At 32.9% G+C, this 26,920-nt stretch overlaps 1 protein-coding gene across 2 annotated transcripts; it reads right to left on the bottom strand.

The window, feature by feature from the left end:
- Positions 1 to 23,826: 23,826 nt before the first annotated feature.
- On the bottom strand, positions 23,827 to 26,627 carry LOC112797147 (PAN domain-containing protein At5g03700). 2 transcript variants are annotated; one of them, XM_072235913.1, is made up of 3 exons: positions 25,677 to 26,554; positions 24,965 to 25,172; positions 23,827 to 24,886 (listed from the first exon to the last, which is right to left on the bottom strand). In XM_072235913.1, exons 1-3 carry the CDS (start codon positions 26,196 to 26,198, stop codon positions 24,159 to 24,161), a joined length of 1,458 nt encoding a protein of 485 aa, XP_072092014.1. In that variant the 5' UTR covers positions 26,199 to 26,554; the 3' UTR covers positions 23,827 to 24,158. The 2 variants fall into 2 exon arrangements, with proteins under 2 accessions (XP_072092014.1, XP_025695736.1); XM_025839951.3 differs by having other exon boundaries at positions 23,827 to 25,172; positions 25,677 to 26,627.
- Positions 26,628 to 26,920: the final 293 nt, after the last annotated feature.

The raw sequence follows: 26,920 nt of genomic DNA, 5'->3' as shown, positions 1-26,920 counted from the left end.
TTTGCATGTGTAATAATAAACACAATAGCAGTCTAGTGGTTGTGCAAGGTGCTTCCATTTATAAAGGAGATGGTTCGAACCCTTCATCCGAAATTTTGATTAAATTTTCAATACGAAACGGTTCGATCAGATCGGTTTTTATCAAATTTGACCGGTTTTCAATGGTTCATTTCGAATTTGACCGGTTTGTTTTGGTTTTTTTTTTATTCGATTTAAATATTGGACCGGACCGATATAGGATCTAGTTTTCGGTCAAACTGGTCGGATTGAAAACTATACAGCCTGTTGATGCTGAAGATGTTTCTGTGTCCAACCGTGCAGCATGTCATCTCGTCGTGGCACATCGACACAGTACTTGATGTATCTGATCCGGCGAGATACCGTTGGCCGTTGCATATTTTTAATTCTCTAGAACAGGCAATTAGGAAGAACCAATGTAAACAGAACAAGTGCACCAGGTCGTACTAAGTAATACCTCAGGTGAGTGAGGGTCGATCCCACGAGGATTGATGGACTAAGCAACAACGGTTAAGTGATTTACTTAATTAGGCAAACAGAAAATGATGTTTGAGAGTTCAAAAGCATTAAACAGTAAATTCAATAAATCAGAAAGTAAGCAGTAAATGGTTTGTGAAATATATGAAAAAAACAGTTAAGGCTTTAGAGTTATCTATTTTCTGGATTGACTTTTCTTACTAACTATTTTAATCATGCAATATTTAATTCATGGCAAACTATATGTGACTAAACCCTAATTCCTTAGACCTTTCTAGTCTCCTCTAAAATTCATTAACCGCCAATTCCTTGGTCACTTAATTCCAATTAGAGAGCGAAGCTTAATTCTAGTTTATATATCACAGAAATCCTAATTACCCAAATATAAGAGGATTATATGTCACGTATCCCGTTAAGTCCAGATAATTAGAATTTTAGGAGAATATGTTTTCAAGCTGTTGTTCAAGTAAAGAGCTTTTCCAAGTTATACAAGAACTCAATTAGAACAAGGGTCATACTTCCGTTCCACTTAAATTCATAAGATAAAAAACAAAAACAATTCTTGAAATATAAATCAGTACATGAATTAAAATAGAAAGATAATAGTATTAATCCATACAATAGACAGAGCTCCTAACCTTAATAGTGGAGGTTTAGTTGCTTATGGTTCAAAGAGAAAACTAGAATTCGTAAAAACTGTAAATTATGGAATGAGGTCTGAAAGAAGAGATAATCAAAGGGCTGATTCTTTTCCCTTTTATATCTAATCCTAATTAATGTAAAATATATTTTCTAAAACTAAAATAATATCTTTTTCTATTTTAAACTAAAATACAAATTCAATCAAAATTAATTTAGCTTCATGCGCAGCTTTGTATGAGTGCCTGGGGACCACTTGGGGTATTAGGATCCACGCTGAACTTGGAATTTCTCAAGTTCAGCGTGGATGAGGCAGTGCTTCCTTTGTTTCTCCTTTGAATCCACGCTGAACTTGGATTGGGGTGATATGCGTTGGACTCCTTTGGTGCGTTAGACTCCACGTTGAACTTGAGAAAGCTCAAGTCAACGTGGAGGAGGCCGAGAATGCTGGAAAAGAAGTGTTCACTTTTATACATTATTGGAAAGCTCTGGAAGTTAGCTTTCCAATACCGTTGGAATCACGTCAATTGGATCTCTGTAGCTTAAGTTATTTCTGTTTGAGTGCAAGGAGGTCGGGGTTGACAGCATCATTCGCTTTCTTCCTTTTTTGCTACAAAACTCCGTCAAATCCATCCAAATACTACCTGAAATAAACAGAAATTGTAAAAAACTCAAAGTAGCATTCATAGTAGCTAAATTTAATTAAATCTTGATTAAACTCAATAATTTGAATGCAAATTCACTAGGAAAAGATAGAAAGGATGCTCACGCATCACAACACCAAACTTGAATTGTTGCTTGTCCTCAAGCAACCAAACTAATATAGGCTCAGGATGTGAATTTGCATGAGAGTGAGAGTTCGATTAAGCTCATGTCTCTTCTTGAAGTGTACAATTGTAATCCTGAATAGGTTTGGCATCTCACTATCCTTTGAATCAGAAGAATGTTATTGTGATCTGGAATTAGAATCCGGATAATATTATGAATTCTCTAGTCTTTTATACTTCGGTTTAATCCTTGAACACAACAAATCTCCTTTTGGTGCTTTGCACCTTGAGCCTAACCGTGACTTTAAATGTTGTCTCAAGGGTTACTTGACACAAAAACACCACAAGCACTTAACTGGGGAACTCTCTTTAAGTTCTGATTTTTCTTTCAATTATTCCCAGACAGTGGTGCTCAAAGCCTTTGGCATACTCTGCTGAATGCATTTGGTCACGACTCTAAATATTCCGTCTCAAGGATTACTTGACACAAGAATACCACAAGCATATGACTACGGAAACAACTCTTTGAGCTTTTAATCATGTCTGACCTCCTTAGTTATTGATACTCAGAGCCTTGAACCTTACTTTTATTTTTCTTTTGCTGTTTCTTTTACTTCAAAGATTAAGCTTTCACTAATTTCAGAGAAGTCATAATAGTTTTCTAAATTCTTGTTCTTTATACATCAACATCCTTTGATTCAAATTCAGATATGCACTGTTCATGTCATGCATTCAGGATTACAGAAAATACTACCACATTTAAGTAAATAAGACTACTCTTAAATATAAAATCAATTTCTCCTGCAATACATCTCTTCTTTTCTTTTTTTTTATTATTTCAAACTCAGTGAGCAATACATGAACCCCTTTTTCAGAATAAAAATCAAATATCAAAAGAAATAGTAAAGTAAACTAGAACCTAGAAATTGAAATAACAAATGATCATGCAATAACTAAAACAAAACAGTAGAAAATTGGAACATAACATAGTAAGAATGGGAAGGAATATAGAATGAAACGAACTCAACCACCTCAGTTATCCTAGTGGCCGTTTCATTCTTCAGGTTGTGCTCCTCTATGAAGATGATTCACCTCTTTTTAGTGCCATAAAAATAAACAGAAAAGCCATGAACGAAGCGATAACACCAAACTTAAAAATTTGCTTATCCTCAAGCAAAGAAAAACTGAAACAGGGAAGAACATAAAAAAAAAATGTACGGAGGAGTAAAAATAAATATTATTACAAAAGAATAATAAAAAGACAAGAAGGGTGAAAATAATTAAAATAAATATATATTTTTTGTTTTGTTTTTTTGTTTTTTTTATACAGATATATATATAATGATTTATTTATTTTATTTTATTTCATTTATTTATATATATATATATATATATATATTTAGTAATAAATATATAGTATGGCAGTGACGGATCCAAAAAATTTATATTGGGGCCAAAAATAATATATATTTCTATCAAAAGATATATTAATTTAAATTCAAAAATAATATTACACATTAATTATTTGAATAAAAAAATAAAAAATTATATATAATAAAATATAACGAAAGATATTTTTTAAAATAGTTTTTCATTATTATTTCTATAAATAAAAAATATATATTCTAAATTAGTAAATTGATCAATTGACTTTAGAAATTTATATGCAACATAATTATATATATTAAAATAGAACGAAAGATAAATAAATAAATAATAAAGATCACTAAATTGAGAATAAAATATATAAATTTATAAAGAGAATAAAAAACTAGATTAATACCTAAACTATAATTGCTTGAATTATAATTTGTAATTGAAAATATCAAAAAGAGAAACAATGAAATTGAAAGATATATAGAGTCATAAAGAGTTATATTAAAAAATAGAGAATTTAAAATTTATCTTTTGATGAAGAAAAAATTACCACTAAAAAAAATTGAAACTAAGAAGATGAGTGATGATAGCTAGGATTTGAGAATGAAAAAAGACTAAATTTAATTAGGTTAACTAATAGTCAAAATAATAGAAAGATAAAGTGAATTTAAAATTTTAAATAATTAGGATAAATTTATTTATAATAGAATCATTCAAAATTTAAAATAAAAACATATTTTATATATATATATATATATATATATATATATATATATATATATATATGGATTTTCAAATTGAGAGAGCTATTGAGAGAGATCAAGAATTCTCGTTATTTCTTAGATTTATAGACCCAATTCAATTCAGCGGAATCTTTCATTCACATTTTTTTCCATCAAAAGAATTATATATATATATATATATATATATATATATATATATATATATATATATATATATATATATATATAAAGGGTGGGGGCAAATCCCCCCTAATCCACCACCTAGGTCCGTCCCTGGTGGGAGGTATAATATATATAGATGTATTTATATGTTATATAAGGGGGTGGGGGTGGAAAAATCAAAAAGGATATCTGATTGGGATTTGGTGATTGAATTGGGGATTTGGTGGCCTCCATGCTGAACTTGTAAAGGATCAAGTTCGGCGTGGACTTTTACTTGATTTTGCTCATTGTTACGTTGTTTTTTATGTTAAATTTGAAATTTTTTAAGTTCAGCATGGATCTTTTAGAAGTAAACTTTTTTTTTTGTACGTATGTATTCACGTTGAATTTGAGATGAGCCAAATTCAGCGTGAACTCTTGACCATATTGAATGCTGTTGACGTTATTTACCACGCTGAATTTGAAAAATTTCAAGTTCAGTATGGACCTGGCAGAGTCTCCTACCCATTTGTACACACACTCCACGTGGACCTAGCAGAATCAACTATTTTCAGTGTGGACAAAAACTTTTTTAAATGTCCGGTTCCTGTGTTAAAAGTTTTGCATGATCAAAACACACGTAAAACGAAGAAAATAGTAAAAATTCAATAAAAATTCAAATAAATAATAAAACTAATGCAACGAAAAAATAAATAAGGATACGAAATTATCGGGTTGCCTCACGACAAGCGCTTTTTTACTGTCACTTGCTTGACGGTTAGCTCCTCTAAAGAGGAGGATCATAGGGACTCAGCTCTTCACCCCTCACTGTGAACTTCTTTCCTGTGCTCCCATTGATCAACTCAATATGCTCAAGAGACAGGATCATGTTCACTGTATGAGGCAGGATTGGATATGCAGTGAATACCACCTTCATTTCTGGAGAGAAGTCTTCAGTGGGAATCTTTTTGTTTCCCATCCCCTGAGTACTTTCTTCTTTTTAGGAACCTCCGCCTTGGTGGATGATGCATTTCTGACACCAAATTTAGGTTTGATGTCAGGAGGAATTTTATTGGTTGTCACCAAAGGAGGGTTGAGCTGTAATTTCTGCTGTGCCTCATCAGGGGGTTCTTTAAGGTTTGGACCTATAAACTCAGTCTGCATGCACCTCTCTCCTTCACCTGCTGAATGTATATCTTTGAAGACATGAAAGACTAGTTACTCATTATGCATTCTAAGCACTAATTCACCTTCTTCCACATCAATCAGAGCTCTCCCAGTGACTAGGAATGATCTTCCTAGGATTATAGAGACATTTTCATCCTCCCCCGTGTCAAGAATCACAAAATCTGCTGGAAGGAAGAACTTACCCATTTTGACCAAGACATTTTCTACTAATTCGTATGCAGGATTTATAGATTTGTCTGCCATCTGTAATGCTATCCTAGTGGGTTGTGCCTCTTGGATTTGCAACTTCTTCATCACAGACAAGGGCATTAAATTTATGCTTGCCCTAGATCACATAGGGCTTTCTCAAAGGTGGTGCTCCCAATGGTACATGGAATTTGAAAGCTCCCTGGATCTAGCATCTTCCTTGGCAAGTTATTCTGAATGATGGCACTATATTCCTTGGTTAGGACCACTGTCTCATCTCCCTTTAAAGGCTTCTTCTTTGACAACAACTCCTTCATAAACTTGACATAGAGAGGCATTTGCTCCAAAATCTCAGCAAAAGGAATATTGATTTGCAACTTTCTAAAGACTTCCAAGAACATCGAAAACTGCTTGTCCTTGGTCTCCTTTTGAAGTCTCTAAGGATATGGGATTTTAGGCTTGTACTCAGGAGCCTTAGGCAATGTAGGATAAGTGTCAAGAGAATCCGGAAATAGGTTGTCCGCACGCTTTGGAGGGATGTGCTCTACTTCTTCCTTCTTCTCCTCTGGAGCTTCTTTTTCAATTAGCTCCTCATTAACTTGTGCTTTCGTACTTGCCACTCATCCACTTATCAAGGTGATAGTCTTGCATTCCTCTCTTGGATTTGGAATTGTGTTACCAGGAAGGCTATTAATGGTCCTCTGATCAATTTCATTAACTTTTGTGGCTAATTGACCCATCTGAATCTCCAAGTTTTGAAATGTACTTGCAGACCTCTCAGGTATTTGCTTGCTCAGTTGGCCCATTTGCACCTCCAAGTTTCTAATGGAGGCTCTAGTTTCCTACATCAAAATCCTCATCATCTTCCAATTAGAATCTTGTTGGGATTGAAAATTTGCCTGCGGAGGTGGTTGTTGTTGATGAGACTGAAATTGGCGATTATTATGATTGTTCTGTTAGAAACCGCCCTGAGAATTATTGTTGAAATTTTGAGATCTCTGAGGTTGGTCCCTCCACCCAAGATTGTATGTCTTAGAGTATGGATCATTATTGGGGTTTCTAGGACCACTCCCCATGTAATTTACCTGTTCAGAAGAAGATTGAGCATAATCATAATTCTCATTTTGTATAAAATTATCTGTCATGTCATAAGGGGTCTCTTGAGATGGATTTTGGCTGTTGATAGCTGAGACTTGCATGTCACCCATCTGCTGAGTAAGTATATTTATTTGCTGAGACATAAGTTTGTTCTGAGCAAGAATAGCATTAATAGCTTCCATTTCCAACACACCCCTCTTCTGAGAGGTCTCAAAGTTCACAGAATTCCTGTTTGAGGCATATAGGTATTGGTTGTTAGCAACTAACTCAATAAGCTCAATAGTATCCTTTGGTGAACTACCTGTAGAGTTGTCTAAGCGCATCTTAGACATTTCACATAGGCCGTCATAAAAGATATCCAGCTAAGTCCACTTAGAGAACATGTCCGGAGGGTATTGTCTAGTTAGTAGCTTGAATCTCTCCCAAGCTTCATAAAGGTTTTCACCCTCTTTCTATCTGAAAGTTTGAACATCCACCCTCAACTTAGTAAGCTTTTATGGAGGAAAGAACCTAGTCAAAAATCCAGTGACCACCTTGTCCCAAGTATCCAGACTCTCCTTGGGTTGAGAATTTAGCCACAGCTTTGCTCTATCCTTCACAGCAAATAGGAAGAGCATGAGTTTGTACACATCAGGATTCACTCCGTTCGTCCTCACAGTATCACAAATCTGCAGAAAATCAGAGATAAATTGATTTAGGTCTTCATGAGGAAATCCATGATACTAACAATTTTGTTGCACAAGAGTGACAAGCTGAGGCTTCAATTCAAAATTGTTGGCAGCTATAGGAGGCACCACAATATTTTTCCCATAAAGATCTGCATTAGGGGCAGTGTAAGAGCCAAGCACTCTTCTGGGTTGCTCATTCCCAATCGGATTTGCCACATTGGCATTAACAGCATTATTATGATCCATGTTAGACCCTGTAACCTTGTAAAGTCTTGCTTGTTGCAAAAATTGCCTAAAAGTCCTTTCAGGTTTAGGATCAAAGTCTAACAGAGGTTCCTTGTCCCTGTTCCTACTCATAAACAGATAGAAGACAAGAAAATATGGAACTTTCTATGTCAAAGTATAGAGAATTCCCAGTGAGATAACCTGTGTAAACAAATAGAATAAAAATACTAACTAAATAATAAAACAAAAATTCGAAAATCGTGATCAACAAACAACTAAAAAAATTCAAAAATTAAAGGAAAAATTAAATAGAAAAATTAAAACAAAATTAACTAGTTAACACCAAACTTAATTTCAGAAACTAAGGAAAAATATTAGTACTAATTTAAATATTTTTTGTTTTCAAAAATAATAAAGCGACAATTATGCAAAATTAAAACTAAAGGGCCTAATCTAAGCAATCAAACAACTAGTAGTTGTTAATCATTATCAATCCCCGGCAACGGCGCCAAAAACTTGGCGCAGAATTTACAACCACAAACTAACCAACAAGTGTACCGGGTCGTACCAAGTAATACCTCAGGTAAGTGAGGGTCGATCCCACGAGGATTGATAGATTAAGCAACAATGGTTAAGTGATTTACTTAGTTAGACAAACAGAAAATGATGTTTGAAAGTTCAAAATCATTAAATAGTAAATTCAATAAATCAGAAAGCAAGCAGTAAACGGTTTGTTAAATATATGGAGAAAACAGTTAACGTTTCAGAGTTACCTATTTTTCGGATTGACTTTTCTAACTAACTATTTTAATCATGCAAGATTTAATTCATGGAAAACTATATGTGACTAAACCCTAATTCCTTAGACCTTTTTAGTCTCCTCTAAAATTCATTAACCGCCAATTCCTTGGTCACTTAATTGCAATTAGAGAGTGAAGCTTAATTCTAGTTTATATGCCACAGAAATCCTAATTACCCAAATATAAGAGGATTATATGTCACGTATCCCGGTAAGTCCAGATAATTAGAATTTTAGGAGAATATATTTTCAAGCTGTTGTTCAAGTAAAGAGCTTTTCCAAGTTATACATGAACTCAATTAGAACAAGGGTCATACTTCCGTTCCACCAAAATTCATAAGATAAAGAACAAAAACAATTCTTAAAATATAAATCAGTACATGAATTAAAATAGAAAAATAATAGTATCAATCCATACAATAGACAGAGCTCCTAACCTTAACAGTGGAGGTTTAGTTGCTCATGGTTCAGAGAGAAAACTAGTATTCGTAAAAACTGTAAATTGCGGAATGAGGTCTGAGAGAAGAGATAATCAAAGGGCTAATTTTTTTCCTTTTATATCTAATCCTAATTAATGTAAAATATATTTTCTAAAACTAAAATAATATCTTTTTTATTTTAAAATAAAATACAAATTCAATCAAAATTAATTTAGCTTCATGTGCAGCTTTGTATGAGTGCCTGGGAACCACTTGGGGTATTAGGATCCACGCTGAACTTGGAATTTCTCAAGTTCAGCGTGGATGAGGCAGTGCTTCCTTTGTTTCTCCTTTGAATCCACGCTGAAATTGGATTAACCCAAGTTCAACGTGGGATGATATGCATTGGACTCCTTTGGTGCGTTAGACTCCACATTGAACTTGAGAAAGCTCAAGTTCAACGTGGAGGAGGCCGAGAATGCTGGAGAAGAAGTGTGTACTATTATACATTGTTGGAAAGCCCTGGAAGTTAGCTTTCCAATTCCGCTAGAATCACATTAATTGGACCTCTGTAGCTCAAGTTATTTCTGTTTGAGTGCAAGGAGGTCGGGGTTGACAGCATCATTCGCTTTCTTCCTTTTCTGCTACAAAACTCCGTCAAATCCATCCAAATGTTACCTAAAATAAACAAAAATTGCAAACAACTCAGAGTAGCATTCATAGTGGCTAAAGTTAATTAAATCTTGATTAAAACTCAACAATTTGAATGCAAATTCACTAGGAAAAGATAGAAAGGATGCTCACGCATCATATCTCCAGGTGCTGTACTTCCAGAAGCTAAAGCACGGTGAACTCGAGATTTGTCAAAAACCTGAGACATGGCTTTCTACATGGACTGCCAAGGAGCTTACCGCTATGGGAGAAACTGTTCAAGTGGAGGTATTGATTAACGCAGTGCTAATAGTGTCCTGTGTCACGCATAACTTTTTTAATTTTTCTAGTTATTTGGTCATGTGTTAATATCGTCAATTTTTAATTTGAATCTTGTTTTCTGATGTAATTGACTAGACATGGACTTTTTGAATTCATGACACTCATGGTTACATTTAATTATTAATTACTCAAAGATGTCGCTAGCGGGTGTATTTTTTAGTATACCCGTATTTTGATGTTATCGGACATGATATGTCTTTAGCTGTATGTGTCTTCTAACCAATTAATGGCCACAACAGGATTACAGCGAACCCAGCCAGAATGAAGGTGGGTGCATGGAAAGTGCCACAATAGAGGGCACAAGTGCAAGTCCTAAAAGAGAAGACGTGGATCACACAAAAGTGAGTTAAGATTTACATTTACTAAGTTTTTTGTTTACATGTTTAAACGTAGATTGAGTAAACTATTCAGTTTATGTTTTACATTTCGTTTACATTAAAGTTGTGTTGTTTGTGTGATTTGAAGGGGCTATGTGCCTGTTCCGACTTAATAGTTTGGCATTGTCATTTTAGAAATCTAATCGCAGGGATGGAGTTAGAGAAGGATTGATGCACCCAGATACACATGCAGTTGCATTGGACGATGATGACAAGCCCATTGCAAAGAGATTGTACCAAAGATATGATTCGACGAGGACATCTCAACCACGTATGACAGATGGGGAGGCCGGCATGATCGATGAGACAAACGAAACAAAGAACCTAAAGGTGAGTAAAATGTTCCTTCTTAGAATTTGATAGTTACATTTATGCAATTTGGAATATGAGCACGGGTTTATATTATGGTTAAACAAGTTTTTGGTCATGCCATTATTTAAAAAACATAAATGATATGTTGTATCAGTTAATCTTGGGTTATTTGTATCATGTGAAAGCACTTCGAGGTGTTTGTGAACCACTTGTTTGATATTGTGGTTTCAGGGATCCAGCATTAGGGGGGAGTTAGTAGCGCGTCATTGTGCACAACCAATCATTCAGTATCATTGGAAGAGGATGACGATGATGACTAGCCCATTGGCAACAGACTCTACATCAAAACTCAGCAAAGGAAAACACCTCAGCAGCACAAGGTAGAAGGTGAAACCATCACAACTAACCTGTCGGAATCAACTAATCAACCAACTGAGACAGTTGATCCTGAACCAAAAACACCGTCAACAGCATTGGTTGAGTATACAGGGGTTGAGGAATATTCTCCTGAATTTTTTGACAGGCAAGTGAATACTAAATAACTTTGTTTTCGGTAGAAGTATACAAGTTTTTTGTTATCACCTCCTAAACAATTCGTAAAGGTTGACCACCTCACGTATTTTTTTTAAACAGGCATCGTGACATCATATCTCAACGGGATTTGTAGAGCGAAATGCTATGGGCAGATATAGAAAAGAGCTTTTATGGCTTGCGACCCATTAGCATAGATCCAAATCCAAACAATCATTCCAAAAGGTTATTCCTACCGCACACCGAGTTCACAGCACCCCTCTTTCTCACTGGGATGATGCAGCTCTTTAAAACACTCCCCCGACCTATTCATCCATTACTTCGGGCTGTGTTTGTTTTCAGAGACAGGACAGAACATGACACTGAGACAGAGACAATAGGACGGAGACACTAAAAATTATCCTTTGTCTATTGTGTTTGGATACAATGTACAAGACACTAATGTAATGTCCAGTATTATGTTTGGATATTATATGAAATGACTAAAATAGCCATGTGATTCCAAATTTTTTACATCAAGTACAAACTAATTTAATAGGCCAAAAATTTTAATAAAAAAATATATAATAGTATTTATATTAAAATAAAATTTATAAATATAATTATTTGATTTTTAAATTTATTATTAATACGTAAGAATACATATGATTAATATTAACAAAAAAATCTGAGTTTGATTAATAAGAAATTTTGTTTAGGTTAATAAGCCAAATTAATTTTAAATAAAAAATTAGTTTTAAAAAAGAATATATTTTTACATGAAAAAAATTAATTTTTGCACATAAAAATCTATTTTTATTTAGAAAACCAATTTTTTTTATCTAAAAACTGATTTTTCTTTTAAAAAATTGATTTTTCTTTAAATTATATAAAATCAATTACAACTTATACTTTTTTTAGTATTTTAAAAGATCAATTTTACTTTTGATAATATTTATCTTTCAAAAATTTTAATACTAATTATTTTTATTATCATTTTTATTACAAATCAAATAATATAATACAAAGTTAAAATGGTATTGAAGTAAAAACGATAAGAAGGAAAGAATTATCCACCCCAATAAAAAATTCTACAAAAAGAAGAGAGTACCTGAAAAAGAAAGAAAGAGATAGAGAAAGAGTAGGAAGAAGAAAGTATCTCTCTCTGAGAACAACACTATAGAAAAAATAAGAAGGTAATAGTGGAATAATAAAAAATATCTATGGACAAAAAGGAAAACAAAATTTATAAAAAGTCCATGTCTACTCTTCCAAATCTTGTGTCCATCATTGTCCTTTGTAAAAGAGTGGACACAAAAGTATAAAAAACTGTCTCGGAGACAATGGGTTCTGTGTCTATGTCTTTGCTTTCAAACACTTTTTAAACATGTATTGTCCATGTCTCTGTGTCCTGCCTCTGAAAACAAACGCTACCTCGGGGACGGAAACTCACTGAGCGGGATGAACAACGAATCAGAGAATGGGTTGTGGAAGTTTCTCTTGATAGCCAGCAAACATTGGTGTCATATGAGGGTAGATTAGGGGTGGGCATGGTTTGGATTTTTATAAATCCAAACTGGATCCACTTCAGAACCAGTTTTATGGTTCATGAAACCAAACCAGAATTGGATTGAAGAGCGAAACCGGTTCTAAACCGGTTTGAAAAAAATAAAAATTGGTTCTAAACCAGTTTTAGAATTTAAATTTGATTTTATTTATAAACCGGTTTTAAATCCGATTTTACTTACAAATCGGTTTCAAATCCCGTTTTTTTAATATCCAAATCTAAAATCTGTTTTTTTTATAAAATCCAGTTTTAAAACTAGATTTTTTAACCAAAAATCCAGTTTTAAAACACTTTCTTCAACCAAAAATCCAATTTTAAAACTAGTTTTTAAAAATCTAATTTTCAAACCAGATATTTTAACAAAAAATCCACTTCTAAAAATTCAACTTTCAAACCATAATTTTTTAAAAAGTAAAATTAATACTAAAGTCATTTTAAAGTGTATAGGTTCATTACAACTAGGAACACCTCTCCCTTTTCCTCCATTCATCTCTCCTACATAGGTATTATCTTTCAAAGCAAGCAACTCAAATACTTTGTGATGCTTCAAAGCTACCTCTAACATTTGATAGGTAGACCACACCTAGTGTTATCAAGGGAGGACTTGTGCACACTGAGACCACGTGCTTGGCCAATAGCAATATATGTAACTGAAAATCATGTTACTCCACTTTGTTTGTTGCTTATGTGTTGTCAACATTTATGATTTACAAGCTGGTTATGTAGGTCATACACTGGATGTGTTGCGCATTCAATGATTCAGGGCTAAAAAGATTCACGCGTGACTTTTATTGCGAGTGTCTGGGGATTCTGGTAAGAAAACGTCCATATAAATAATTTATGTACAGTACAACTTATGAACTTTTGATAATTCATAATTGTACAGGAAATGGTATTTATTCCAAAGAATCTACTAAACTTTCAAGATGGGCCGAATCCAGCGTATGTCGGATTAGGTCAACACTTTGGTGCCGATATAAGGTATTTTGACAAGGAAGCAGCTTCAAACAGAAAATGGGTAAGTCTATTTGTAGTATAATAAGTTACTATCATCATAGCACCAGAACAATGTATATGTGTTTTTCTTTATACATGCGCATAATATAACTAGTTACAATTGTTGGTTGTGCAGTGGTTTTTTCCTATATGTATCACCCGTCACTGGTGGGTGTATGCATTCGATGTTTCCGGAAAAAGGCTGTTCGTACTGGATAGCATACACACTAAACCACCCAACACAACACGGAGCAGGCTAGATGCATATGCGGTACCACAACAGCTAATCACTCTAAAGCTCTATTTAATCCTTATTGTTGTATTCCGTTTAAGTTTAGTTGTTTGTGTTTTAGGCGAGACTCATTGAAGACATGGCACAGGTGGCTATCTTGACTTATAGCCCACTCAAAAAGGGTTGCCTTGTACATATGTCATTGTTCCAATACAACTAAATGGGTGAGTCTTCCCTCAAAATCTTGCAATGTATTAATTATTTTTTTAACATTGAGATGCATACTAGTTCTCCTAATACAATATATTTTTTTCATTCACTTAGTTTTGACTGTGATGTGTATGCAATAAAATTCATGGAGTACTGGACCGAAGGCGGGAAATTAAATGACTGGTATTACGTGAGCTTCCAAAATTATATACCTTATTAAAATATTTTTTAAACACAGGTCAATGTCTATACCTACAAGCGGTTCTTTAACATTGATTTCTAAATGCAGGACATCATCAAGTTATATAAGTTGGAAATAATGCTGGACATCATCTTATGTCACAAAAATACAGCCGTTGGAGATGCCTTGAATGCCCTTGATAGTTGTGCTCGACCTCCTGTGCGTCGCAAAAAACCAAAGAACAAAATTATGGAGGTTAGGAAACCATTCACAGCACCTGATATAAAGAGCATTTTTCAGCGAGCTGGAGGAAAGCCGAAGAAAAAGACCACCAGAAGGAGCTAAACATGGAAAGAAAAAGGCTCTAGATTACATCCTTGTTTACATTGGGCGGAATATCCTCACATCCTATGCTATATTTTGTTGGGAATAAACATTTTACTTGTCTTACACAAAGTGACTATTTCTTTTGGATTATTATACTGTTTACAGGTAGTTGCACTTTAGACCTTGACGAACTTTGTTGGTTAATCCAATGATAATGCATGTACTGTAGATAATAAATAAACCTGTTAGGGTTCCTAGATGTTGTCTCTGGATATCTCTACTTATATTAGTCATGCATTGTTAGTCATATATTGTTCACAGCTGACTGAAAACGGAACTATGTTCTGGTGGAAGTGTCTTCATATGCATGTAACTTCTGCATTATATGTCTATCTTAGTCGTGTATTATTGGTAGGTGTCTTTTCATAGATTTGTCTTCTGGGAGAAGTGTCTTTTGCCAATGTGTCGTTTTGGGCTGTTGTTTAACTTAGGATGTGTCTTCCAAGAGAAGTGTCTTCCTGTTGTGACTTTTTTGGAGGTGTCTACAAATAGATGTGTCCTCTACTGGAAGTGTCTTTTGGGAGAGGTGTCTTTTGCTATGACTTTTTGTAGGTGTCTATAGATGGATGTGTGTTCTTCTAGAAGTGTCTTTTAGCAGTGACTTTTTAGGAAGTGTCTATAGATGGATGTGTCTTCTTCTGGAAGTGTCTTTTAGCTGTGATTTTTTAGTAGGTGTCTTTATATAGATGTGTCTTCTACTATAGGTGTCTTATGAGAATGTGTCTTTCATGTTTTCATGTAATCCCGGATGTGTCTTTCGGGGGTCGCGTCTAATTTCTCGGAGTTGTCTAATTTGGATGTGTCTTATGCGTTGAGTTAGTTTTTTAGGTTATGTTAAATGGAATGTTTCAACGAAGACTTGATTCATTGATTAAGAGGCCTAACTGACATCTTTTTAGGTTGGTAAGCATTACAAAATGAAGTGCAGCTTAAATTAAATAAATTCATTGCCATGTTACCTTCACATCAATAACACATAACATTCATATCTATTTTGTGAAGCAAATTCAAATTTAACAAACTTGTAAGGGTATGATAATATTAGTGGATACATAAACTCAATAAGTAATGATATATTCTCGACTTAAAAATGTTTATTACTTAAAAAACTGAATACTTTGTCAAAGATAAGTGAAAAAAAGTTACTAATAAAGAAAGAGATATCTCCATACAAATCTATAATCAAAAGTTTTTTAAGTATACCGAAATGAGTTTAACAAAGACAAGAACCCGCCATGTTCCTATGATTCATTCGCTCTCCCAGCAGAACCACCCACTATATCTGGATTTATTGCTTCATCATTTTCCTAAAAAGAAAAAACACGCATAAACATAAAGTGAATAACAATTTCAACTTTATCTATCTAGTCATGTTAACAAGTGGTTCAAAACCAACGAAATGATAAACACATACCGGTGGTAGATTCTTCTTCTTTCTTCGTATAGATTTCTTGATGGAGGTGTCGAGTTCAGATCCAAGCCTCTTCAATCTCGGCCGACCTTTTGTTGAAACCTTTGAAGGACCTCGAATGTCAGATGCACCAAGAGTAGGGTCCCGTTGTTTCACCGTGCTATTTTGTGTAGTTGGAACACGTCTGGATCCTAAGTTCGCACGATAATCAACCAGCTTTGCCCTTAACTTATCAAGACCCGAATGTAACATAGCCACTTCTTCTTTGCATGTCACGAAATCTTGGGCAACATTATAGAAATGTGAACACAGTCCTCTAAATAAGTTGTGGCTTTCGTCTGATTGCTTCTCGTCGTTGCTGCTCTTGATGAAAATGTGTTTTCACTGTACATTCTTGCTCCATCGAGGGATAACATAGCAAGATGGTATTCTGTCTACTCTGTAATAAAAGAACACAGCAAGACAGTGGCAACTGGCAACAAAGAATACCTCTTGATTCAAACATGTTGCATTCGCACTGAACCTTGTGTGTCGTTAGGTCAAACTCGACACTGTTCGTCCAGGACCTAGGCTCCCTATATAATAGGCATTGCTCGTTCACGATCATATAATACAAATCACCCTCTTGAGTCACACCACGGACTAAACAATCTCCTCTTTTCCTAAATTCCTGTTGTACTTTCCTAAACTTAGAGGTTGTGTACTCACGCTGAAATTGTCTTTCAATTGTAGAGCTCGATGAACATGGGACAACTCCTTTAGAGTTAGCAGCATCGTCCTCCACTTAGGGGTGTCCAAATCCAAATTGATCCAAATTAAACCGCTCATCTGCAATCCAAACCAAAAATCGATTAAAACCGCACTAATTCAGATTTGATTGGATTCTATTTTTTGCAAACCGCTGGATTGGATCGGATTTCGGATCTATTTTTCATAACCGATCCAATCCAATTCAAACCGCACAATGTGCTATAATATTATTATTTTATTATTATATTTACAATTATACTTATAACATGTTCAATTTGTTATACATTTTTCTATTATTCATGTATTATTATTATTTAATAAATATTTTATGTTCAAAATATTATTTATTTATTTATTTTAACTAACCTATAATTTTATTTCTATTGTTATGTTATCGTTAGCTTTTTAAGATATTGTTAAGACTTGTTATGTCATTGTTGGTTATTTAAAATTTGATGTTGAGACTTGTTATATGTATTTAATTTTTATATTTAAAAAACTGCAAATCCAAACCGATCCAAACCGCTTGTAATCGGATCGGATCGGATTTCCAAAATAAGTTCATCCAATCCAAACCGCACCGCACATAAATTAAGCGTTCGGATCGGATGAATTTTTTTCCTTAAAACCGAACCAAACCGCACCGCGAACACCCCTACCTCTAGTTCCTTTTGCTCTTTGTTCCCAAGCACGTTATCATACTCATGCACGAACTGAACCAATCCACTTTTGCAATGCAAGTAACCACAAAAAAAGGTGTGCATGCTCTCACCCTGTTGGGTACTTCTCATACCAGCCCAAAATTCACCTTGAAAATATATTGGAACCCACATTTGACAATCGTCATAAATGTCTACAAAACCAAAAGAAAACAAAGCAATAATCACCATCATGAACAACTAACTACATCATAACACACAAATAAAGACTTAGTGCACCAAGTAGTCATCGACCTTTCAGACAGAGATATCCCATAAAAGTATACAAATAGGTTACAAATCATCCAATGACAACGGGGACTAAATTTGAGTACAGTTAAAACAGAACCCGCATAACAAACCTACTATCCAAAAGGAACATAAGAGCACGATACAGAACGAACCTAATAACCATCTATTTTTCTCTAAGTTAAACTCAGCAATGAATGCGCACCAATCCTTCTCGAAACATTCCACAGAACGGGCATTCCAAATAGTGCCATTCATTTTAGCATCTATTTCTCTGTACTAAACATATCCTCCGAGCTTATGCGGTATCTTCTTCATTATGTGCCATACGTACCATCGGTGGCGAGTATCCAAAAAGACATTTCGAATAGTGCCGAACATGGATTTGCACTGGTCCGTGATGATGGCCTGTGGGGGAGTTCCCATGCACTTCAACCATTGTTTAAAGACCCACTCAAAGCTATGTATTTCCTCATTTCCCAACAAAGCACATCCGACCAGAGTGGACTTGTCGTGATGGTTTACCCCAACGAAAGATGCAAACGGAAGTCCATGCCTGCAATAAATACATTCAAAATTAATAAATCACAACAGTGCGCAAAAAATATTTACCCTTTCAATGGTGGGAGACACACAAACATACTTGTTTCTGCTGTACGTTGTATCAAACGATAACCTTCACGGCTGTAGTGTATCGATTGGTTAATAGGTACCTTTGATTCCTTCTTGGCCTTGTCAAAGTTAGTATTTCTAATCCTAGTCACAAACCCAACTTTCTTTGCATAATTAGAATAGAACTCTTGTGCCCGCTGCAACGAATCAAATCTCAATCCTACATACGGGATTTCCTTCATTGAAATTTCAGTGTGATCTGACAACTACAAATCCATTCAGAAAAGGTACATTCAACACAAAAATACTAAACTAATTAATTTTCAATATCTCCCTGATTTCGTGACAAGAATAAAATATGTTTCACACCTCATTATTGATTGCCGTAGCATCATTTCCTAATTGAATGACGTCTACATATTCTTTCCCCCTGGAATCCATAACCAAGAACATCACCAAACAAGATAAACATCAACCATTCGACACTGATTAAAACACTTCCAACAACCACTTATCTTTTGATAATACCTACTAATAAACCACCAAACTTAAACTGATAGAAAACATCACTATCCATGATCATAACCATAAAAAAAATTGAAAAAAAATTTAATCATAGATGCAAACATCATTTGAACATGGTGAACAAAAGAATAATAAAACACATCACATGTAGAAAATGTAGCATCATTCTAGCATAATTGAAAGAAAGAATATTCACACTAATTCTAATTAAACAAACGAAATCACAATTCTTACAACAAAGTGTATCACTATTAATAACTCAACAATAAAGACATAAAAAAAAGTTGCAGATAGATATAACCAAATACACTACTAACACACAAATTACCTTGTCCACAAGTGGTGTATCATCTTCACTCAGAGACAGAACATCAATGTCGGTGGCATTAGAATGATCACTCACGCCATATGCAATGACGTACGATGCTTCTTCACAAATTGATGGATCTATGGACGTAATGCGATACACTCGCCTTCAACAGAGACACATACACCTTTTTCCTAGGGATTTTAAACACTATTTGTTAATGAGAGTGGTTGTTCATGTTGCCGGTGGTCTATACGGGCAGTTCACATTAATCCTATGGAGGTGGAAGGTTATGGCTCAACGGAGAAAGAACGCTATGGCTCGATGTGCAACAACGACAACGACATCCCCTTTTTTGGAAGGCTATGGTTCAACGTATGAGAACTTTATCTCTCACGGGAACAAAGGCCTGTGTCACAAATCGAACAACGATTGCAAATTCTTATTGACGTGAACAAATTTAAGACGGAGAGATTATCGAAAATGGTTGAAGAGAAGAGGATTGTAGGACACCTTCATACACTCCCGTCGCAGTTCTCTTCCATGGAACTGTTGGTGCAACCAAATGAGATCCGGAAAAAGAGGCAGTCACCATTGACTGATTACGGCGGCGTCCTGGTGACTAAAAATGTTCCACGAAAGAGAGACAGCCGGCAATGAAAACTAGGATTAAGGTTGCGTGATGAGTTGCAACGCTAGCTTCTCTTTTAACGTTGTAGTCGCCTCATGCATGATTATAAGTTTCACAATCTTTCACAATACTAATTTCATGGACCCTACTTTAATTTCTAATTGAGTTATAAAATTATATTAAATTATTTTTAATTGTTGTTGATAATAGTTGACAGACACCAATCTTAACAACGTATACTTTTTCTTTTGTCATTTATAAACCCTGTGTGAAGGTAATATCCATTAATTATTTATTACATTCAATGCTTTTTTTTCCCTCTCTATTATTTAATCAGGTTTAATCAGAGATCGAGTATTACACCAGTAGTTTAGTTAAGACTTAAGATTAAAAATTTAATTAGTAATAATAAATCGGTAAAAAACCAACACAGAGATAAAAAAATCAGTTAATTGCTTAAATCACTATGATTTTTTAGTTGTTAATTAATTTAAATTAATAAAATGCAAAAATTCTTTCTTTTTAAAATATATATTTTATATATAAATGTATTATTTTACTATATTCAATTCAATCTTAGTTAAATTTTAGTTGAAGTTTTAAATTTTTAAATCTCTAATTTAAGAATGACAGTGATTATCTGTATGATTGCTACCCGTTTTCTGATTCAGAGACGGATTTATGTTGAAGGGAGTGGGGACAAGTGCTCCAGTGGAATTTAAAAATTTGTTAATTAATACATAGTAAAAAAATTATTTTCCCCCCTTATATAATTAAATTTGACCCCACTATAAGTGAATTTCACTCATTAACATCAATGATAAAAAAATAAATAACAATTCAAAATTTAAATGAATTTGTTACAATAACATTTAAAGAAAAAAGAATAAAATAATTATAGATTTGTTATTTTATAATTGTGACTAATAAATAAATTTAAAATTTGAAAAATATGTTTGTATACTCAGTAAATAGTACTATTATGCTGTGTATATATATTATATATATTTGATTATTTTTTAAAATAGAGGTAACTACTAATTTGATATCTAAAAGATTTAGACGCAGACAAAATAATCGTTAAATAATTTGAAAATTGTGATAAAAATAACTAATAAATATTATATTTATTAAAAGTGACAAAAAAATCTTTTAATATTTAATAAATGATATATCCATTTAATCTAAATATTTGATAGTCAATAGAATTCAGTCTAATATTTTATTATATTTGATTATAAATATATAAAATTATTCTGTTAAATTTATTTCAAATTAAGTAAATTATCTTATTAAACTAATTTTAATATTAAATTAAAAATGACTAATAAAAATATTAATCTTATATTAACTATTAAATAAAAATGGTTAAATAATAATAATAATAACAATAATAATAATAATAATAATAATATATAAGAAATCAAGATAATACTGTTTATTCATTAATATTTTTTTAAGTTAACTTTAATTTTTTTTGGATAACATCAGTTGAAAATTTTTTTTTAAATATGAATATTATAAAGAATCGATTTCATAATCGTATGAGAGATAAATTTTTAAATGATTATTTAACGACATATATAAAAAGAAAGACATTTGATTGTATTGACAATGAAAAGATTATTTAATCTTTTTATATATTATTATTTAATTATTATTTTAATATTTTAATTTATTGATTAGATTAAAGACTAATTATATTTTATAATAACAAAGTATAATTATAAAAATTATTATCATATTATGTATATTTTGCCCCACTCACAAAATTTTCTGGATCCGTCACTGTTCTGACTCATCCCGTATAAAAGGATATTCTTTGTTCCTGTTTCATTTCCATCCTCATTTAATTGTCTTTGCAAAAAAACAAATATCCGCAAATACCACATTTTTGTCAATTTTTTTTTTTGCCATCTCGTCTAATTCCACCCATTTAATGATTAGATCCATTTTCATCATCTTGCTACCGTCATACATTTTTTAATACATCAAAACAAATGAAACATATGTCTATTTATTTACTTATTTCTTACCAGTACAAATATAAAAGATATTCGTCTCTTTAAAAAAAGGAAGACAAGAGCAAATAATAAAAAATAGCTAATGTAGAGGGAAATAAGAATTACGCTCAAAAGGAATTCATATTCTTCAAATTGGTTAAAAAAGTCCTAGCTAGTAAATATGATTTTCCCTAAATATCTCAATGAAGCATGGTTATTTAAGGAAAATTAATTGGTGGGTGTGCAATAAACACATTTGATTACAGTAGATGTACATTACAATAGTAGACTAACACTTCTTTCCTCCATTTATTCTAAAGATTTTTTTTACGGGGAAATCGACTTCACCTGAAGTTGATATCTAAAAGCTATTAGATGAAAATTTAGTCAAATCAGTCAAATTATCTAACAGCTCTCAAATATCAACTTCAAGTGAAGTCGACTACACCTGAATTTCCACTACTATAGAGTAAGAATTGTAATGATCTTAGCGGATGCATGCAATAATAGTACGAGAAATAAAAATATTAACTCACTCATAAATGAACTGCATAAAAAAGAGGGGGCATGTTTTAGCGTCCTATATTTATATCTTTGCTTGAAGCATATTAGTAATTGATCGAGTACCTTCCTAGTGAAAAATAAAATATTTTCTTGACTCACAATTCAAACCTACTTTAAGATAATTATTTTGGTGGGCTCACACTCATTTATAAGAAATAAAGTTGTAAAAATTTATTTAAAAAATAGGTCATCCTAACAAATCTTGAATAATAAGAAGTAGAATTAATTATTCTTATTGAGTATTGTATTTCAAAGAGTTTAGTTAAACTGTCAAAAATAATTGAAATTGTACGAACTGTGGATGCTCATTGACTTGTAGCTTTCTACTCCATTATTTAATTAGCTTGATTCTGAAACTCATAACATAGAAACATAGAATAAGGGTTGCTAAACATGGAAATTTTACCTCTAAGGCATCATGGGTAAGCAAGAGGGAAAATAATCACAGTATGCTTATTTTGTATGATTAATTATTTATTTTATGTATGACTAATAGTTATCCTGTAAAATCATCATTTTTAGCATGATAGTTAAGCCTCCTGGTCCACCATTATAACGTATATAAGTATACATAATTTACTATATCTATTTTATATATTCGAATCTCACTCCTAATTTTAAAAAAAAAATTTATTAGTCAATGAGCTATCGCTCAAATGACATAGTCTTTCCATACTCACATAGAGATCGCAAATTTGAGTCTCACTTCTAACTTAAAAAAAAAAAGATTGAAGAGAAATTTTGTATATAACTTTTTTAATAATACTATTTATACATTAAAGATTTTTGATATTAGCATAAAAATATAGTTATTATTAATTATATATTTAAATTGTTTTTTAATTAATAAAATAAAGAGAATATATATTGGTTATTAAAAAAATTAAATACTAGTATTAAAATGGTGTCAAATATAAAAATTTCACACGCAGAAAAATTTGAAAATTGTGTTCCTAAAATCCTTTATTATGTATATTAATAAACAAATAAAATGATTTCTTTGAAACTAGAACTAAAGACATTTACCGTCTTTACTAAATTCAAAATACATAAAATTCCTCTATCCAAATTACCAAGCTTTTACCATTTTTAGATACCATATTAATGATAGACATAAATTGGCAGCAAAATGCATTATGGATTCCCATTTTAGTGGTTACTGACTAAATTAGCATGTTTTGCTTGCATAGGATTTTTTTTCCACAGTATTCTTTAATTCGGCAGACTTAATATTAATTCATCGTGAATTAGAGCTCCATTTAAAGATTTGCCGTTATCCAGGATTGCTACATACACAAGGTGGAATTTGAACCACAAAAACTTGTCTAAACGAATTAGTAAGTTAACCACTAAACTAACCTAACTTGGTTAATTTGCATAAGACTTAGGTCTAGTGTTCAACTACCAATTTTTGGCATGTCCGAACCTAACAAAATTACGCCATTCATATCAATAATAAATTACAACTATCAGGTTTATTAATCACAAGATAATTAACTAGTAAAATAATTCATAATAGAAAATTGACCATCAAGAAGTGCTCAAACAGGTATACTTTGAAGAAAATTGAAAAGAAAACGGTTAGCATTTCTTTTTTTATTAAAAAAAAAACTATGTGCTAGTTGGTGATATCCAGCAACTTGTGTTCAGACTTCACCAAAAATTTTCAATTACATGGGGTGATCTATGAATGTCATTCTATCCAAATCAACCAAAATTCTTTACATGTTTAAATAAATTATTTATCTATCTTCTTTGTTGAACAAACTTTTAATCCCGAAAAATTCGTGATTTTGGTTTTGATCCTTGTGAAGCTTCATACAAACTGACCCAGCAAGGACCAAAACCAAATGGAAAACCATAAATTGAACCTGTGACATTGATGAACAGCTCATGATTCATGAAGCAGTGGCCTGAGAATGAAAGGTATGAGTTCTCCTTTTGACCAACCAGTATCCAAACCCTCCAACAATAACCAAAATAATAACTCCATCAACCACTCCTACCAAAATCAAAACCCATCTTTTCACATTATTATTATTATTATGCTTCTCATGATTTCTACCACTTCCCTTTGGAACCTTAACCATATAACTAAACCCTGTCCCTTTATCTACCTGTTTTAGTCCAAGGACTAATCTGTAAATATAGCATTCTTCCACATTTGTGCTTGCATTCCTAAAATACAAGGCTGAAGCACATTTACAATCCTCTAAGCACAAATTTCCACATTCTTCTTTGCTTATTTTGACCATTTTAGGAACACCCTTTAGCACACTACTCACATTGTCTAGCTCTATGATTTCGGCTTGTTTCCCGTCGCAAAAGCTGCCAGAAACAGCACTGCTGCAGTCCGAACTGATTTCGTTGTCGTCCTTCGAGAGAATCTGAATACATGAGCAGGAATTGGAGAATGTGCAAATTCCATAAGGCCTGCAAGCTATAGGAAGATCACATGTGCTGTTGAGTGCTTGAAAAGAGGCCTGAAAATTCGCTTTCTCCGGCGAATAGTAATATAGGCCGAAGTTTCCTGTATCATTCTTGAGTGCTAAGAAACTTAACGGATGAATACGATTCGATTGGATTTCTGCAATTTTCTTGTATTTGACATTGAACAATGCCAACCCTGTTGAGATCAGCTTAACATATGAAATACTTCTGTTCATGGAAGGCTGAAAATGCCAATAAGAATACCTCAAATTACCGGAATTTAAGTACAGGGCAACCCTGTTTTCCTCAATTTCGAAAGAGTAGAACAGGCTTGAGTTGCTTTGGAAAGATGTCAAGCGAGTCGCGACATCAAGTACCTGGCCTTCAAGCATAACATCAGTTGGAAAATTGAAACTCTGCCATTTGATATTGTTCATTGCATCCACAAGCACTAGATTACCCGTTTTCTGTATCTCCAACCTCTGCTTCAAAATTGAGTTAAAATCATGTATTAGAATCATGAAATATAGCCATAGTTAAGCACATAGTGAAGTTACAACGTCATGTTTGTGTTCTGAATTTGTGATATACTATTACTTCCACACATACTCTTTCAAATTGAAGCAAAGGAGCAGTTCAAGCATTAGGCTCTATGCATTGCAGCTTAATTGATCATATTTTATCTCTGCATAGTAAAATTGACAAATGTAACATAGTAAATGTAACATCAATGGTTTATGTTCAAATTTGTGATATAGTTCCACTTTCATAACTACACTTTCAAAGTGAATCAAAGCAAGAATTCTAGATTCTATGTAATATGTTGATAATAATCATAGTTTTAAATGGCGGTCGCAGATTTCTAAATTGTAGGAAAACTTATTGAAACAGCTGCAATGCTGATGATTGTAGCTGCGACCACAATCTAAAACCATGAATAAGAATAACAGAATTGATTGGTGTTGTACTATGATGATAGAGATTACCTTCACACCTTGTCCAGAAGTACCAGTCTTCCACCCAACATGTTCTTTTGGACCTTTGAGCATCAAATCACCATCCATAGTTATCTCCAGCAAGCATTTCTCAGTGGTAAAGAACCTTGAGTAGTGTCCAGAATCCCAAACCTTAACATCACCAAGGAAAACCTGCAATGAGCATGTGTATCTACCATTAAATGGATCAATGCTCAATGCAACTCTGAAGTTTGATTTTGTTGTTGTGTGATTAGTCTCCACAAGAAAACCTCTCCCTTTGAAATCACTGTCATAAATCACAGGAACTGCTACCATTAGTTGGTAGCCAATACCAACACCAGGCTCAGAAGAAAATCCATAAGTGAAGAAGAGGAAAACAACAAAGAAGAGAAGATTCATGAGTAGGAGGAGGAGCCTTTCAAGATTTGATTTTGATGTTTTGGGAATGTTTATTGGATGATTTTGAAGGTGGGTTTGGTTTGGTTTAGGCCAGAATTGATTACAACTAGTGAAGAAGGAAAAGTTAGGCATGATTACTCAAAACTCTGCCTCATACACCCTCCCACTCCCAAAAAGAAATTATGGCTTTCATTGTTTGTTTGTTTTTCCATTTGCCTTAAACAATTGCCAATCAATACAGCAAGTGGTGGGGTTCGTTCATGCTCATTACAAAAATTCAAAAATTAAAAAAAAAAATTAATTTTGTTTTTAATAAAAAATATTCTGCATGCACAAGAAATTGCTGCTTCTTATTTTTTTTTCTCCTTGGATAAAGTGTCTCTCCAGCTTTGTGGAGAGAATTAATAAAGAAACAGCACACAGAGATAGAGAGAGGGGGGGCTGGAACTTAGTTGCCCCATGTGAGAGTTTTTAAAGTGTATTAAGGTGTGAGTACCAGTAATGAATGAATGATATTTGATTCTTACAAAGCTCAAATTCTTATTTTTTATTTTTTATTTTACTTTTCAAAATGGTTTCATTGGATTGTATACCTAAAGGCCAGATTGAAATCCTTAATATTTAATTACAAAAACTCTTTCTAACCAACCATTTTTAATAATTTTAGTTAATATTTAGTCGGTATAAATATTAAATTATTTTTAATAAATAAATTTTATTAATTTATATATATACATTTTGATAAATATATATATAAATTATATTAATTAATATATATAAATTTTGATAAATATAAATATAAATTATTACCGAAAAAATAATAATTTAAAATAATAATATTTATTGCTGATTTG

Source organism: Arachis hypogaea, chromosome 4, assembly GCF_003086295.3.
Source record: "Arachis hypogaea cultivar Tifrunner chromosome 4, arahy.Tifrunner.gnm2.J5K5, whole genome shotgun sequence".
Taxonomy (NCBI): Eukaryota; Viridiplantae; Streptophyta; class Magnoliopsida; order Fabales; family Fabaceae; genus Arachis; species Arachis hypogaea.
Note: the sequence above shows the minus strand (reverse complement) of the source record. Positions and strands in the feature narration are given on the sequence as shown.